General features: G+C 54.3%; 1 protein-coding gene and 3 pseudogenes across 1 annotated transcript; 2 read left to right on the forward strand and 2 right to left on the reverse strand.

The window, feature by feature from the left end:
• The window catches only part of LOC131588521 (zinc finger protein 850-like), a 497,145-nt pseudogene that overhangs the window by 29,538 nt on the left and 452,948 nt on the right, over window positions 1-14,659 (reverse strand).
• LOC131588505 (zinc finger protein 208-like) overlaps window positions 1,729-14,659 on the forward strand; it is a 911,601-nt pseudogene continuing 898,670 nt past the window's right edge.
• The window catches only part of LOC131588408 (zinc finger protein 729-like), a 39,953-nt pseudogene continuing 27,317 nt past the window's right edge, over window positions 2,024-14,659 (forward strand).
• On the reverse strand, window positions 7,772-13,409 carry LOC131588409 (serine/threonine-protein kinase PAK 3-like). The gene is made up of 8 exons (XM_058857282.1): window positions 13,354-13,409; window positions 12,472-12,520; window positions 11,351-11,460; window positions 10,466-10,583; window positions 9,975-10,074; window positions 9,359-9,555; window positions 8,314-8,451; window positions 7,772-7,861 (listed from the first exon to the last, which is right to left on the reverse strand). The coding sequence occupies exons 3-8, from the start codon at window positions 11,443-11,445 to the stop codon at window positions 7,772-7,774; spliced, it is 738 nt and encodes a 245-aa protein (XP_058713265.1). The 5' UTR covers window positions 11,446-11,460; window positions 12,472-12,520; window positions 13,354-13,409.

Raw genomic sequence — 14,659 nt, forward strand, 5'->3', positions numbered from 1 at the left:
TGGGAGCTGTGAGACCGCTAAGAATCCGTGTCCATCAAGGGCTGGACTTGCTGGTGCTGAGGGTGCTCCTGTCTGTGCTTGCAGTGTCCTTGTGCCCTGCAGCTGGAAGGCTGATTCCTTGCCAGGGGCTGTTTGGGTGGGCTGTCCCCTGGCCAGGAGGGCAATGCCTGTGCCAGGTGCTTGTGGCCGAGGGTGTCCCCTGGGTGCTGGGGCCCCCTTGGGCCCTGGGCTTGATCCCTCAGGGGCTGTAGGAAGTGTGCCATGGCCTTTGCCTTCAGCTTGGCCTTTTGCTCATCCCTTCTTGCATTCAACTGCTGAGCCTTTGCAAGGAGCAAGTGCTGCAGGGGCTTCTTGTGGCCCTGCTGCAGCCCCCCTCAGTGCCTGTGGGTGCTCATCGTGTGGCAGCTGCTGAGCTTTCTGCAAAATCCTTCCTTTCTGCAGGGACCCAGCACAAAATGCTTAAAAGATGATGTGGATCCTTGCAGGTCTAATCCCCATTTCTGAGCTGTTCCTTCCTGGTGCTGGCTGTGCTGAGGCTCCCCTCCCCAGCCCGTATCCCAGAGCCGGTCCCTGTCCTGCCGCAGTGTCCAAAGGCGGCCCCCCCGGCGGGCAGGGCCGGCAGCTCCACGGGGCCGGGCAGCGGCCGGGGCGTCCCGCAGCCTCCTGGGGGCCGGGGGCCACTGCCGGCCCTGCCCGGGGGGTGCTGGGGTCAGGCAGCGCCCGGCGCTGAGCCCCGGCTGCCCCACAGCCCCGGCCCGGCCCCACAGCTCCCCACAGGCCCCCAGCCCGTGCTCCCGGTGCCGCAGCTCTGCGCCCGCTCCTGCCGCTCCCAGCTCAGAGAAACCCCCTGAAATCCTCACCTCCTTCTTTTCCTGTCCTGGAAAACTGGGATACAAAGGATCTGAGTCAGCTGGCAAATTCTGAGGATAAGACCCTTCAGTGAAACATCCCAATCCTCAGGTTTTTTTTTGTCTTCCTCCTCTTTTCCATCATCCTTTTTTTTACCCCATAGATTGCTCCTGCTGCTTCTTGCCTTAAGCACATTCCTGCACACTCCCCTTCAGCCAATCCCTTCCCAGCACACCAACCCCATCCAGCCCCTGTTGTCTAAATCCTTTCTCAGTTTCCCTTGTTGTCCCCCTTGTTGTCCATGTTCTTAATTCCCTCTGGGAGAATGTGCAAACGACCTCCACATGCTCCCAAGGGACCCTTGAGAGATATTTTGGGGTCATCATCCCTTTGTCCAGGATGCCCTTCTAACATTCCATTTTCTCCCCTCAATGGTCCTACCTGGATCCCACCTGTGCCCCCCGGGCCTTGGCGCCCCCCTTGAGGGGAATTTGGGGAGGTGGGAGGGGGGAGCGCCAAGGCCGGGCCCCCCCGCGCTGTGGTGGCGGGAGCGGCTGCAGTGGGGAGCGAGTGCGGGCGGAAGCGGCCGAGAGCCCAGCGCTGCCCCAGGCCGAGCTGGCCCAGCTCCATCCGTGCCCCTGCGGTGGGATGCTGTGGGACTGGGGGGGAAGAGGGAGGCGGCAGTGGGTGCTGGGCCTGGGGGCAGGAGGAGAAGGGAAGGAGAAGCAGGGTTGAAGACCAGAATGTTCAAAGGATGCACGTGGGAGGACAAGGTGGGACTGTGCAGGAGGAGGAGAAATAGTAGGAGGAAGAGGAGTGTGAGGAAGAGTAGGGCCACAGGAGGAGGAGGAGGAGCACGAAGAGGAAGCAGGACAAGGTTCCACCCTCCCTGTGTGTGCAGTTCCAGGAGTGTTGCCCTGCCCACCGTCAGCAGGTGACTGGACAGAGGGATCCATGATTTTGATGGGGCTGAATCTTGGTGTTTCTGAGTTTTATTGGGCTAAATGTTGCTGGTTTGTTTTTTTGCAGGGGCTGAATCTTTCTGTTCTGGAGGGAGTTTTGCCTGAATTTGGTGTTTGGGTAGCTTTTGATCTTTGTTTTGATGTTTGGAGGATGTTTGGGCTTGGTGTTTTAGAGATTCTTACATACACAAAATCCCCAATGACTTTCTGAGATGAACTTGGGCAAGGAGCAACCCCCAGCCCAAGGTGCTCTCCTCTTCTTTTTTTTCTCCTAACCAGGAATTTTCCTTCCCAAACTGTGTCCAGATGGAAGAGAAGGAGGAAAAGCCCTGGAGATCCCGCACGAGGAGGGGCTGCAAGCCCAGCCCAGGGAGCTGCGAGGAGGAAAGATCCCCCCAGTGCCAGGAACACGGCCAGAGATCCAGCCAGAGCTCAGAGCTGGGGGAGAAGCCCCACAGGTGCTTGGAATGTGGGAAGGGCTTCAGGTGGAGCTCCCACCTGATCCAGCACCAGGTGATTCATACTGGGGAAAAGCCCTACGAGTGTGGGGAATGTGGGAAGAGCTTCAGCCGGAGCTCCAGCCTTTGGAAACACCAGAGGATCCACACTGGGGTACGACCCTATGAGTGTGGGAAATGTGGGAAGGGCTTCAGAGAGATCTCTAACCTGATGAGACACCAGGTGATCCACACAGGGGAACGGCCCTACACCTGCTTGGAATGTGGGAAGAGCTTTGGACAGAGCTCTCGCCTGAGAAACCACCAGCGCATCCACACTGGGGAGAGGCCCTACGAGTGTCCTGAGTGTGGGAAGAGGTTTCAGACCAGCTCTGATGTCCTCCTACATGAGCGGATTCACACAGAGGAGAGGCCCTTCCGCTGCCCTGACTGCGGGAAGGGCTTCCAGCAAAACTCCAACCTCATCAGGCACCGGCGCATCCACAGTGGGGAGAGGCCCTACGAGTGTCCCAAGTGTGGGAAGAGCTTCTCACAGAGATCTAACCTGGCCAAACACCAAGGGAGGCACCAGTAAGGGAAGCCCTGCGAGTGCCCCGAGTGCGGGAAGAGCTTCATGCGCTGCTCCAGCTCCATCCCCCATGGGAGGATCGGCGTTGGATGATCCCCAGTGACCCCCGTTGGGCAGAGCCCTGGTGATCCGTGGTCCTGGTGATCCGTGTTGGGAAGACACCTGGCTGGGAGGCTCCACATCTTCCTGGCTCCCTGTGGGCACCTGGATGAAATCAGGGGAATGAAAGTCCATCAGGACACAGACCAACAATGGGAATTCCTTGTGGGGAGTAGATTTGTTGACTTTCAATCCCAGAAAATCTTTTAAATTCAGTCCTATCTTCTGGTGGCATCAAGGAATACTGTATGGTCTTGGAGGTCTTTTCTAACATCAGTGATTCCACAAGTTTAATTTCCTTCTGCCCAAGGGTGTCTTTCTCAGCAAAATGTTGATGGTTTTGGGCAAAGATCAATATTTTGGAGACAGTGGGGTGGAAATCCCCCGAAAAAGTTCTTTCCTCCCACCCAACTACGTGGATCATCAGCTGGCATGGACACAGAAATCTTTTACTTTGGGCCTTCTTTGGCTTTTCCTTTCTCTTCATCCTTTGAAAACGCCTGAAATTGGGGAAAAATAAAGACATTGAACTAAGACATGTGTAGGGAGCTTGAGGGACATGGACATGGTAAGACATGGACCTGGAGAGTGACATGGGAACACATGGACATGGACAGGGATGTAGCCATTCATGGGGACATGCGGGGACACTGGCACAGATGTGGGGGACAATGCCAGGGATGGAAACATGGTGGGGACACAGCCCTGGGTGAGGACATGGTGGGCCATGGCCAGTGACATGTGGGGACATGGCTGTGGCCACTGCCATGGGGGGAACTTGCAGGGGCTGTGGGGGATGCTGGGTTTGAGGGAGTTGAGGGTTCCTGGCAGGGACTTGGGGCTTGCTGAGGGCTTTGGGGAACCCAGGCCGAGCGGCTGCGGCTGCGCTGGGAGCCCCTGGCAGAGGTTCTGGGGCAGCTGCTCAAGGACTCCCTGGCCTGGAGCCCCAGCTGGGCATTGGGCTCCTGGAAGGGAATGAACGTCCTTGTGCCCAGGAGGGAAATCCCAGCACCCCCAGGGTATGGGGGGCAGCTGAGAGGCCACAGCAGGGAGGGGAAAGACAGACAGAGCTGTCCCCCTCCAGAACTGCACCCCAAAAATCCCCAAACTCAGGAATTGCTCCCAGGAAAAAGCTGCCAGCATCTGCTTGAATTGAGTGAAAGGGGGGATAAGAGAGGTGGGGTGGTGGATTGGTCGGCAGTGGGGGAGGAGTGGAGGAGCAGGGGAAAAGAGGGGCATGGGAGCCCCATATTGGGTTTGGATGAGTCTCGCTCCTTCTTCATCCCGCGTCCTTCTCCTCTCTGGCCCTTTTTCTCTTCCTCCATCTCTTCTCCTGTTCACCCCCGGCCCAGTGCCCACCCTTGGACCCCCTTTTTTCCCAATTCCTTCAGGCCCCATGGGAGGAGCCAGGATAGAGCCGGGGCAGGTTGGGCTGTGGCAGCGCTGGGCTCTTGGCATGGTCCAGGTACCACCCATGCACCCCCTCCCCAAATTTCCCTGGCGGCTTCAGGGGTCCCAGTGCTTTTTAGGGTTTGCTGGGTGCCATGCTGGAGTTTGGTGTCTCCCAAGGAGTCCCCAGAACAGGGTGACACATGGGGGGGACACACGGGGGTCCTGATCCATCACTGCACAGGGTCTGTCCCTGCCAGGGTCCCCCCACGGGGTCTCCCCATGTCCCTCCCCACTGCCCCCCATAAATGGGAGAGGGGCGAACTGGGAAGCTTTGCTGGGAACACTGGGAACAGCCGGGCGGGGGCAGAGTGACAGCAGGGCTGGGGGGACACACGACCCCTCCAAAATCAGGGTGGGGATGGAGCGGAGGGTCCCAGCCAGGCCTGAGGCCACGTGGAGGGGCTGCGACCGCCAGCGGCTCAGGAGCTCTGTGGGCAGAGAAAAGGGAGTGACACCGGGCTGGGGGTCATGGGGAAGCACACACGCTCCAGGGGAGGGGAGACACAACCTCCGGGACACCCCCTTACCTTCTTGTACAGGTAGAAGCCAATTTCCAGCACCAGGAAGACAAAGCCCAACAAGGAGCCCCCGATCCCTGTCAGCATCTTGCTGCGGGTAGAGTCTGGTGGCATCTCTGGGGGGTCTGCAGAGGTCAGGATCTCCCCCAAAAACTGTCTCAGACACCCCAAGCCCTTCCAAGCACCCTTCCACTCTCGTCCACCCCACCCAGGACCTCTGAAACCTCCTCCCAGTCCCTTCCCAGCCTCCCCAGGACCACGAAAGAACCTTCTGTTGCTATCAGGATCCCACAGCCTCCTCCCAGTTGCCCCCCACTGCCCCAGGACCCCCAAACCCTCTCCCAGTCCTTTCCCAGCCCCACCCGGACTCTCCCCAGTCTCTTCCCAGCACAATGAACCTCATCCCAACCCCTGCTTTCCAATGCCCAGTCTCGTTCCAGCCTTTCCAGGCTCACTCAAATCCCTCCCAGTGACACCCAGCACCCCTAAACTCCCTTCCAGTTTCCACCAGGACCCCCAGAACCCCATCCCACCCTCCCCAACATCCTTTAATCCCCTTCTCAGCCATTCTTGACCCTCAAACCCCTTTCCTAGTTTAAACCAGTCTATCTCAAACTCCCTCCCAGTTCCTCCCAGCACACCCCAATCCCCCTCTGGGCCCCTCAGTGCCTCCCCCGCTGCCCCCGGCGCTGTGGGGGCCGGGCCGTGCCCCAGTGCCGGCTCAGGGGGTGCTCCAGGCTGACGTGCTCCACCTGGCAGCTGGAGCTGAGCCCGCATTGCCGGGGGCGGTTTCCAGCAGCACCAGGAGCAGAAGACACAGAATACAAGTGTACAGCAATTTACATATGGGGAGGGCCCAGGGGTGGATACAAAACTTCAACCAGTGAGGGATATCCTGGGGAGGGGAATAGGACACATGGACCAATGGGGTGCTGTGGATTAGGGGATTTCCAAAGGGGACGTCCAAGCAGGGGGTTGGCATAAGGCAGGATTGACAGGGAACATTTGGGAACAAGGGGCAGGGTGGAAAAGATTGATAGGGAAGGTGCTGAAAAAAGGGGTTGGGATACAATGATGGGCAGGGCAGGGGAGGAGATAACTTTGGGTTAAACCAACAAAGCAGGGGGGTAACAGAACAAACCAATTATACAAACAGCTTCAAACTTTAAATTAAACAAAAACACAGCACAACATCTCCCCTTTTCTGTTTAAAAGGCAGAGCTGTGGTTTTGGGGGATCCATTCTCATTTTGGATACACGTCTCCCCAGCAGGGCTGGTCACTTGGCACTTCTCCCTGATTGACCTCTGCAGTGGGAGAGCCCTGGGAGGACTCGCTGAGCCTTGTCCAGCGGGGCCTGCGGGGCCAGGCCGGTCCCTGGCTGGGCTGCAGGGGGGTCCCAGGGTGTGAGGATGGAGGGTTTGGGAGGGTTCCAGTCCTGGATACAGGGGTGCACGGGGGTCCTGCTGCAGCGGAATGGGAGTTCAGGGGGGTCCCTTCCTATGTTCTGGGGTTCAAGGGGTCCCGGTGTATGAAAATGGAGGTTCAGGGGGGTCCTGGTGCCCAGAAATGGGGGTTCTGGGAGGTTTCCATTCCCGAGAATGGGGGTTCAGGGGGTTCCAGGTTCCAGATAAGGGGGTGCAAGGGTTTTTGGGGCTGGGGAAGGGGGTACCAGGGGGTCCCGGTGCCCCGAAATGAACGTTCAAGGGGGTCTCTGTGCCCAGGAAGGGGGATTCGCCCAGAAATGGAAGTGCAGGGGTTCCCCATTCCCAGTGTAATAAATGGAATTGATTCGTGCTAAATAAATTGTAACTGTTATTAAAGTTATTATTAGAAACTATAAAGAATCACTGTTACAAAGCAGATGTTACACGTCAAAATTAAGGTACAGGATGTAGTTTAGAAAATAAATGGTCAGTAAAATCAGAAAAAGGAGGAAACTTACAGGAAACATTAATGAATATGTAATAGCATACAGTATATAAGTTTACCTTGAAGTGCTTTGTTCTGTACATGAGGTGAGGTGAGAAGCACCCCCGTCCCCCGGTTGGTTTTGCTTATGCCTTAACCATTTCTAACCACTGGCCAATTATATTCATATATATATATATATATATATATATGTATCTGAATATATCTACTAAATTGTATCTCTTTTTTACTAAATTGTATTCTTTTAATAGATTGTATTCTTTTATTATTTTGTATCCAATTTATTAAACTATATTATCAATTAATTACATTTGATAGTCTGGAAATTTGAAAGTCATTTATAACACTACTATCTCAAAAGCAGTTAAAAGTGATTACAAACTGTGCTATATCAAAATAGTTGTGATTATAATAATTTGGAAAAGCCAGCACATAATAGCAAAGGGCAACAACAACATAGTTATTTATCACAAACACAGGGCAGGTTTTTCCCTTGCATGGAGCACTTGGGCCTTCCCCGGGCCCCTTCTGCCCTCCCGCAGAACCAGAGGCATTTTCCAGCGCACACAGTTTGTAAGCAAGAGCCGGCTGCAGCCCAGAAGGCTCCAAGCGCCTCCTTCCAGGCTGACTCTGCAGATGCCGAGGCTGCTCTGGGCTCTGCCAGGCTCTGCTGGGGCTCAGCTCTGGGCGAGGCTGGGCCCGCTCTCCCCTCGCAGTGCTCCGGGCAGCTGAGTCACAGTGGGAGAAGGACAGGACACCTCAAGGGACTTGAGCTTTAACAGAGATTTTATTCAAATAACTGACATAACAAACAGGCTGTCCTAACTACCCTAACTAACTAGCAGTACTAACTACCCTAACTAACTAACAGTGCTAATTAACATTACTAACTACTTGTCCTAACTACTAAAACGAAAAGATGTCCTCCTGTGCTTCATGTCCTCTTCTGCTCCCTCAGTTGCTTTGCTGCAGTGATCAGAGGGGTCAGGCTGGAGAGAGGCTTGGCTGATGATAAAAATGGGTGCTGCCCAAAGGATAAAAAAGAAAGAAATGAACTGTTACTTTCCAGAGTCAAGTTCCTCACAGGCTCTGTTGCAACAGGACAAAGGGGAATGGTTTGAAAGTCAAGAGAGGGAAGCAGGCTCAGATTAGATCTCAAGAAGAATTGCTGTAGCAGGAGAGTGAGGAAACCCTGACAGAGGGAGCCCAGGGATGTGGGAGGTGCCTCCTCCCTGGAAACATCCAGGCTCAGGTCAGGCAGGGCTCTGAGCCACCTGATGTGCTTGAAGATGTCCCCGCTCATGGCGGGGCACCAGGTCCAGATGAGCTCGACAGGAGCCTGCCAAGCCAAAGCAGGCGAGGATTCTGCTTGCTTTGCGTGTGAAAAGCAGCGGGAGTGGAGATGATGGGAGGGGGGCCCCACAAGAAAAGCCCTCCCTGGCGCTGCCGTTTCCCCCGCAGCCGCTTGGCATTCACCTGCAGCAGCTCCTGGGCAGAGTAGCGCCGCTCCTCGTCCGGCTCCAGGCTGCACTCGAGGAAGTCCCGCAGCAGAGCCGACAGGCGCCTGGGCTCCTGCAGCTGCGGGGTCCCGTTCTGCCGGATCAGAGCGCGAGCCTGCAGGAAAAGCAAACACAGCGCTCTGACAGCTTCCTCCACACCCACAAGTGCTCACATCCAGCCCGCTTGCTCTGCCCCAGCTCCCCGGGCACTTTCCTCCCTGGCAGAGATGCTGCTGCTCACAGCTCATTCTTCTGGGCCAACCAAAAAACCCAAACCCTGGTGCAGCCACAGCCATTGCAACACCCAAATGATCTTGCCTTCAGAGCCGATTGCATTGGCTGACTTTGTCAGTAGGAACCTCCATCAGAAATAGCCCATTTTGCTTCTCCAAATACAGACACCAACTTTACAGGCCATTTTCAAGAGTCAGTGTGGTCTGCCTGTGTTATTTCAAGGGATTCTTACATCAAATGCATCTCTGCAGTGCCACTGACACTCAAGTAAAAGCATTCCTGATGCCCCATGCCAGAAACTGCCAGGCAAGGAACAGCAGGTTTGTGTGGCTGAAAGCTCAGGCTTGGTGACACAGAGAAAGTAGCTTGGACTAGGAAAGAAATATGTTAGACTGTGGGGATGTTAAACAATCATCTTCATGTTTTAGACAAGTTTCCCAGTGAGAAGAGCCAGGGGGGAGTTCATCTCACAAAACCTCTTTTAGAAACTCCTTCAGAAAACTTGTTGGGTTTGGGTGTGGGTGTTGGGGTTGGTTTGGGGTTTTCTACAAGACAACATTAGAGCTGATGCACTTGCTTCATGTATTTGGGTCATCCTCACAAGAGCTGCAACAACTTAAATCCCAAAGCAAATTGTTGCTGGAGACTGCAGAATATTTGTCTGTGTTCAGGCTCAGGTGCTGTGGGAATTCCCTTCCCGATGTGCAGAAACCTCCAGCTGCTCCTCCCAGTGCAGGGTCACCCTGTGCTCACAGGCCTCTGCAAAGCCTGGAGAATTTGCCTCTTACCATGGCCCCCGTTTGCTGGAAGTAAGGAGGTTCTCCTTCCACCATCTCGATGGTCACAATGCCAAAGGACCAGATGTCCACCTTGGGGCCGTAAGGAGAACTGGTCACAACTTCTGGGGCCATCCAGTGAGCAGTGCCCACCATGGAGCTGCACTGGTCCTGCTCAGGGCTGAGCTGAGCGCAGAGGCCAAAATCAGCTGAGGACAGAAACAAGCACTGTCAAAGGCAGCTGCAATGAGGAAACCAAGCACAAAGATTCCCCACTCTCAGTCTGAGAATGCAGTGCTGAATCCAGCTGGAAAAGTCCTCAGGGCTGGAGGCAAGGAAAGATGGAACTGGACCCTTAAAGAAGCCCTCAGCTTTCATGCTTGGCTTTTACTGATTTCCTTTGAAGCTTTACATTGCAACTCCTGCCCCTCTGGGAGGGCCATACCCAGAGCAAAGGCACTCCTGACACCCTGCTCCTCTCCTGAGCTCTCTGCACGGGGCAGCCGCTCTCAGCTGGCAGCAGGGGCCGGGCAGTGCCACCAGCAGCACTTGTGGGGCTCTGGCCCTCACTGGGAAGCAGCCCCACAGCCGCACCCCGGGAGCGCCGTGCCTGGCCAGGAACACCCACCCAGCTTGACAGAGCCGTCCATTCCCAGAAGGATGTTGGAGCTCTTCAGATCTCTGTGGATCACCCGGATGGAATGGAGGAAATCCAGGCCCTGCAGACACTGAGAGACAACAAGAAACACGAGGGAAAAATCAGAGGCTGGAATATATCTCACAAGAAAGGACAGTTTAGAATTCTGCCAGCAGCAACTTTGCTGTGACAGCCCAGGAGTGCAGTGCAGACAAGCTCCAGGCAAAAGGTTCAAGGCAAAGCTGAGAACAGTAAATCAGATCCAAAAAAGACAAAGAGCACCACAACAGCAGGAAAGAAGACAAGAACAGAGTAGAAATGCAGTGATATTTGCAGACCATTCACTTCAGAGGCTCTTTCCTTTCCAGCTCATAAAAACGACACAGAAACAAAGGCCTGAGCATGGAGCCACTCTGTTCTCACAGCCTCTTTGGAAGGACCATGGTGTCCCAGCCATGGGAAGCACAAGCAGGATCCCTCACCTCCTGACTGACAGCTGCCATCTCTCCTTCAGCCATGCGTGTCTGTCTGACAACGTCCTGCAAAGTTCCTCCATCCATGTATTCCATCACCAGCCAGAGATCTCCATCAACAAGGAAGCTGGAAGAGGAGAACAATGGCACCCTTGAGATGAATGTGCATTGCTCAATGCCCCCAGGGAAAGGCCTGGAGAGGAGTTTTGTTCCCAGGTCACTTGTCAATGAGGACAGAATCAGATGGAGAGACATTCCTGCCAGGCTGCACAGGCCTTGGAATCTGCACAGTCTAAAGGAGAAGGAGGCACCCGGGAGAAAGGAGAGGCCTTAGATGGCAAGCAGGTGAAAAATGCACTTTAGCAACAGCCCAGCTCAATGTGGAACCACAACACTTGCCCCCAGCTGCTTCAGCATCTGAACTCATCATTTCCACCATTCCCTCTGGAACAAGGCAACACAACTTCCAGAGTTATCCAGGGGAGAAGGCCATGCAGCACTTGGGACAAAAGCAGTCAAATGCTTGGAAAACCTTGCACAAAGTCCCTTCAGAAATAGGCAAGGTCATTGAAAAATGGGCAAATGAGGCATTTCTGGGAACAAGAACCTGGTCTTCCTGGCATTTGCAGCAATGGGAAAGGACTGGGAAGAAGCAGCCAAGGAAAATAATTTCTACCAGGGTTTATCAGCACTTGCTGTAAAACACAGCAAATGGGGTCAACTTGAAGAAAAAGCCAAAGCAAAGCAACAAAAGCACATGGAAGGAGTGAAGTGCCAGGCTGTTGTTCTGGGAGATATGGCTGGGTCAGGCATTTTCAGAACAGGCTACAGACTGGGGATGCCAGGAAAGATGAACGCAGGGCCCATGCACGGGAGAAGACCTGAAGCACTCACCTGTCCAAAGAGTTGACAATGTTGGGGTTCTTCTTGTCCTTCAGGACCACGACCTCATTCACAGCTCGTTCCCTGTTCTGCCCTCTGAGACTCATTTTCTTGATGGCCACCTGAAGGGACATTGCAGACCTTTAACTGGAGGAGTCTGTGGCAGGAGGCCACAGCAAACACGGAGCGAGTCTTTTTGGAGCGACCGAGCCGGGCTGTGCCAAACTGCCTTGGGATGGGACACCAGAGCTCAGCAAGTGCCATTCCCACAGCCCATTGCTCTGCTCGCTGGGGGCTGTTACAGGACTCATGGCCAGAGACATTTGGCTCTGTAAGCTCTGCAGAAATGGTGCCTCAGCTGTCAGCCTCAGAGCTCTAACAACATTCTCTGCACCTACAGTCTTCTCTAATGGCCTCGGCACTCTTAGGATTATTATTCCAACACATTTTGCAAGCAGGAGGTAATTCTGTTTCTGTGCACACAGAGCAAAACAGCCAGGAACCCTTTAGCAATTCTATGGCATTTGGCCATGATTTCAAATGTCCCTGCTCTGTTTGGGATAGCACAACAAAGCAAACGTGCACATCCATTGCTCAGATAATCCCTGCCACAGCTGCCACTCACACCAGACCCAAACACAGCTGCAGGGTTTAGGAGAGAGCTTTGCTCTGGACATCCATCTTCTCATTTCTCTCCCTGGCTCTGTGGGGACAGCTGCAGTAGGACTAAAACCCCAAACTGAGCCCAAGCAGGATCTCTCCTTAATTAGGCCTCGAGGTAACCTGACGAAACTCAGGATGATAAAACTGCTAAACAGTGTTCCTGTCCGAGGCTGGGATGAAGGTAAATTGGGCCTCAGTCTCCAGCAGCTGATGCATTCACACTTTCAGACATGAAGACCAAGCCAGCGTGTCCTGCTCTGACAGACACCGCTGCCCTCCTTGCCTTCCTTTGGGCACTTCAGAAGGACCAAGTCTGTCCCAGCTGTGCTCTGCAGGCTGACACTGCTCTGCCTTCAGAGGAGCAGCCTGTGCAGGAAAGCTCTGCTGGGCCCCACAGCTCCAGCCACAGCTCCCAGCAGAGGGGAAAGGCCTCGAGAGCTGCCAGACGTGCTGGGCGTGTTGACACTGACCTCTCCTCCAGTGGCCCTGTCGAGTCCTTTGGAAACGGTTCCAAAAGCCCTGGAGACAAAACAGCAGAGAAGAAAGAAGCAGAGCTTTAGGCCCTGGCAGTGAAAGCCAGCCCAGACAGGAGATCTCTGCTGCCTGCAGCGTTCACAAAACACCCGAGTGCATCCACCCTTCAAACAACAGCACAGCAGCCACCAGCCCTCTGCCATGCAAGGTGTGCAAGAGAAAACTGAGGCCCAACACGAAGGAAAAGGGCTGGAGGAAATCCCAAATGTCCACACTGATTTCCTTCAGTTCAAAACCTGAGGTGGAGGGTGGGTGTCTGAAGAACTGGAAAAGAATGTATTTCATCCTTTATATATTTCCTGCCTGAGACCTGCAGGATCCCCAGGGGCCCTGCCAGCAGGCAGGTGATGCATTTTCCCCTCGAGTGCAGCAGCTCTGTGTCTGTTACTGAATGTATGGGCTCTGCTACCTGTGCTGAAAAGAGCTGTTATTAGTTCATCACTGGTTTCTGTTTCTAAACCATTATGTTGATAATCCTGACTGATGGATATTTTTGGAAACAAAATATTTGAAAGAAATCTTGAGCACTGTTTTCTGACAGTCACCATCACATGGTGAGTTGCTCTTTTAGGCAATCCAATTCCAGAGACAGAAGATCTTCCAGATCCCGCTCCTTGCTGCAGACAGGACACTGCCAGCCTCAGGGGCCTTTGACGGTGCCTTCTGACCACAGTTATCAATTCTGATCAGCACTGAGAGGCAGCAGCATTGTACCCCAGTGTCTGAAGGGGTTTGGAGCTCTCCTGACTTCTCACAGGATCCTGCACCAGCAAAATACCTGGGCCCTGCTTGTGCAGAAGTAACTGCCTTGCACTTACCCTTGGCCAATCTGCTCCAGTTCCAGGTATTTCTCGGCAGGCTCCCCCACGCTCACGGTGTTCCCTGAAAGAAACCACGTGGAAGATGCTCCCTCTCAGACGAGAGCCAGAATGCAGCCCCACTCCCTGGGGCCGGGAGCCCCTTGCTCTCAGCTGGGGAAGGACAATAAATGACCCTGTGCCATTCAGCTGCAGAGCAACACTGGGTGCAGCTGATGCTGAGACACACACACAGCACCCTGCTCTGGCACACAGGAACAGAGCAGACGTACTCAGCTGCATCAGGCTCCACTCCCCACTCCCCTCTGGCTGCAGGGCTGTGCTGCTGTCAGAATGTTCAGCCCAGGATCCTGCAGCACAGGGAGCTTCAGTGTCCTCTTCAGGAGCAGAGGGAGGTTCCTCATCCTCTTCCCAAAGCAGTGCAGGCTCCTCGTCCTCTTCCCAAAATGCTGCAGGTTCATCATCATCTTTCCAAGCCATGGGACATTCTCTGTCCGCTTCCCATGCTGGAAGATGTTCACCCTCCTCTTCCCAAGCCACAGGATGTCCACCATCTTCGTCCCACACCGGGAGATGTCCACTGTCCTTGTCACACACCGCGGGAGCCTCGCCGTTGTATTCCCAAACCGCGGGGTGTTTGCCCTCATCTCCCAGAACAGCGGGAAGTTCACTGCTCTCTTCCTCCTCTTTGGCCTCCTCTTTGCAAGCAGAGGGAGCCAGAGGAGGAGCTGATGCTGCTTTGGTGCCCTGTGGACAGACGGGAGCGTGAGGGACGGGAAGTTCTATCTCAGTTATCACCTTCTTTATCCTCAGCTACACATCCAGCTGCACTAAGCAGAAATAGGGTTCAGAGCTGTTCAAACTAACAATGGGCAAAAGTCGACATGGCCACTTATTGTTGGGAATTCCATATTCCACCATGGCTAAAGCCAGCAAGCAATCTTCTGCCTGCAAAGCCAGTCCTGCAGCTCTTCAAAAGCTCTTCAGCAGAAACAGAGAAAACTGCCAGGGATCTCTTTGCTGCTGCTGCTGCTGCTGCTGCTGCAAAGACACTGACAGGAACTTTCCTTCAGCCTCCCAGGCTGGCACTCGGCTGCCACACACCCAGCTCACAACTTGCTGCACAATTCTGAACACCAAAGCTTCCTTTGCCACTCACCGAAGGAGGAGCTGCTCGGGATCCACGCGTGAGGTGCCCTGCAATGGGAGAGGGAACATGAACCAGATGTTGTTAGGAAAAAACTGCCTGTGGTGGGAAATGAACAAGGCAACCCTGAGAGAGCATTTTGCTTTCACAGCATCCCTC

This window comes from Poecile atricapillus, chromosome 26, assembly GCF_030490865.1.
Source record: "Poecile atricapillus isolate bPoeAtr1 chromosome 26, bPoeAtr1.hap1, whole genome shotgun sequence".
Classification (NCBI taxonomy): Eukaryota; Metazoa; Chordata; class Aves; order Passeriformes; family Paridae; genus Poecile; species Poecile atricapillus.

Bases quoted from the DNA above. Each gene is read 5' to 3' on its own strand.
- LOC131588409 (XM_058857282.1), bottom strand. From the start codon at position 11,445: ATGAGTCTCAGAGGGCAGAACAGGGAACGAGCTGTGAATGAGGTCGTG. The intron at 8,452-9,358 runs GTAAGAGGCAAA...CTTTTCCTGCAG, and splicing joins TCCAGCAAACGGGGGCCATG to GCTCGCGCTCTGATCCGGCA. The intron at 7,862-8,313 runs GTGAATGCCAAG...TCCTTTGGGCAG, and splicing joins CTGCCCAGGAGCTGCTGCAG to CACCCATTTTTATCATCAGC.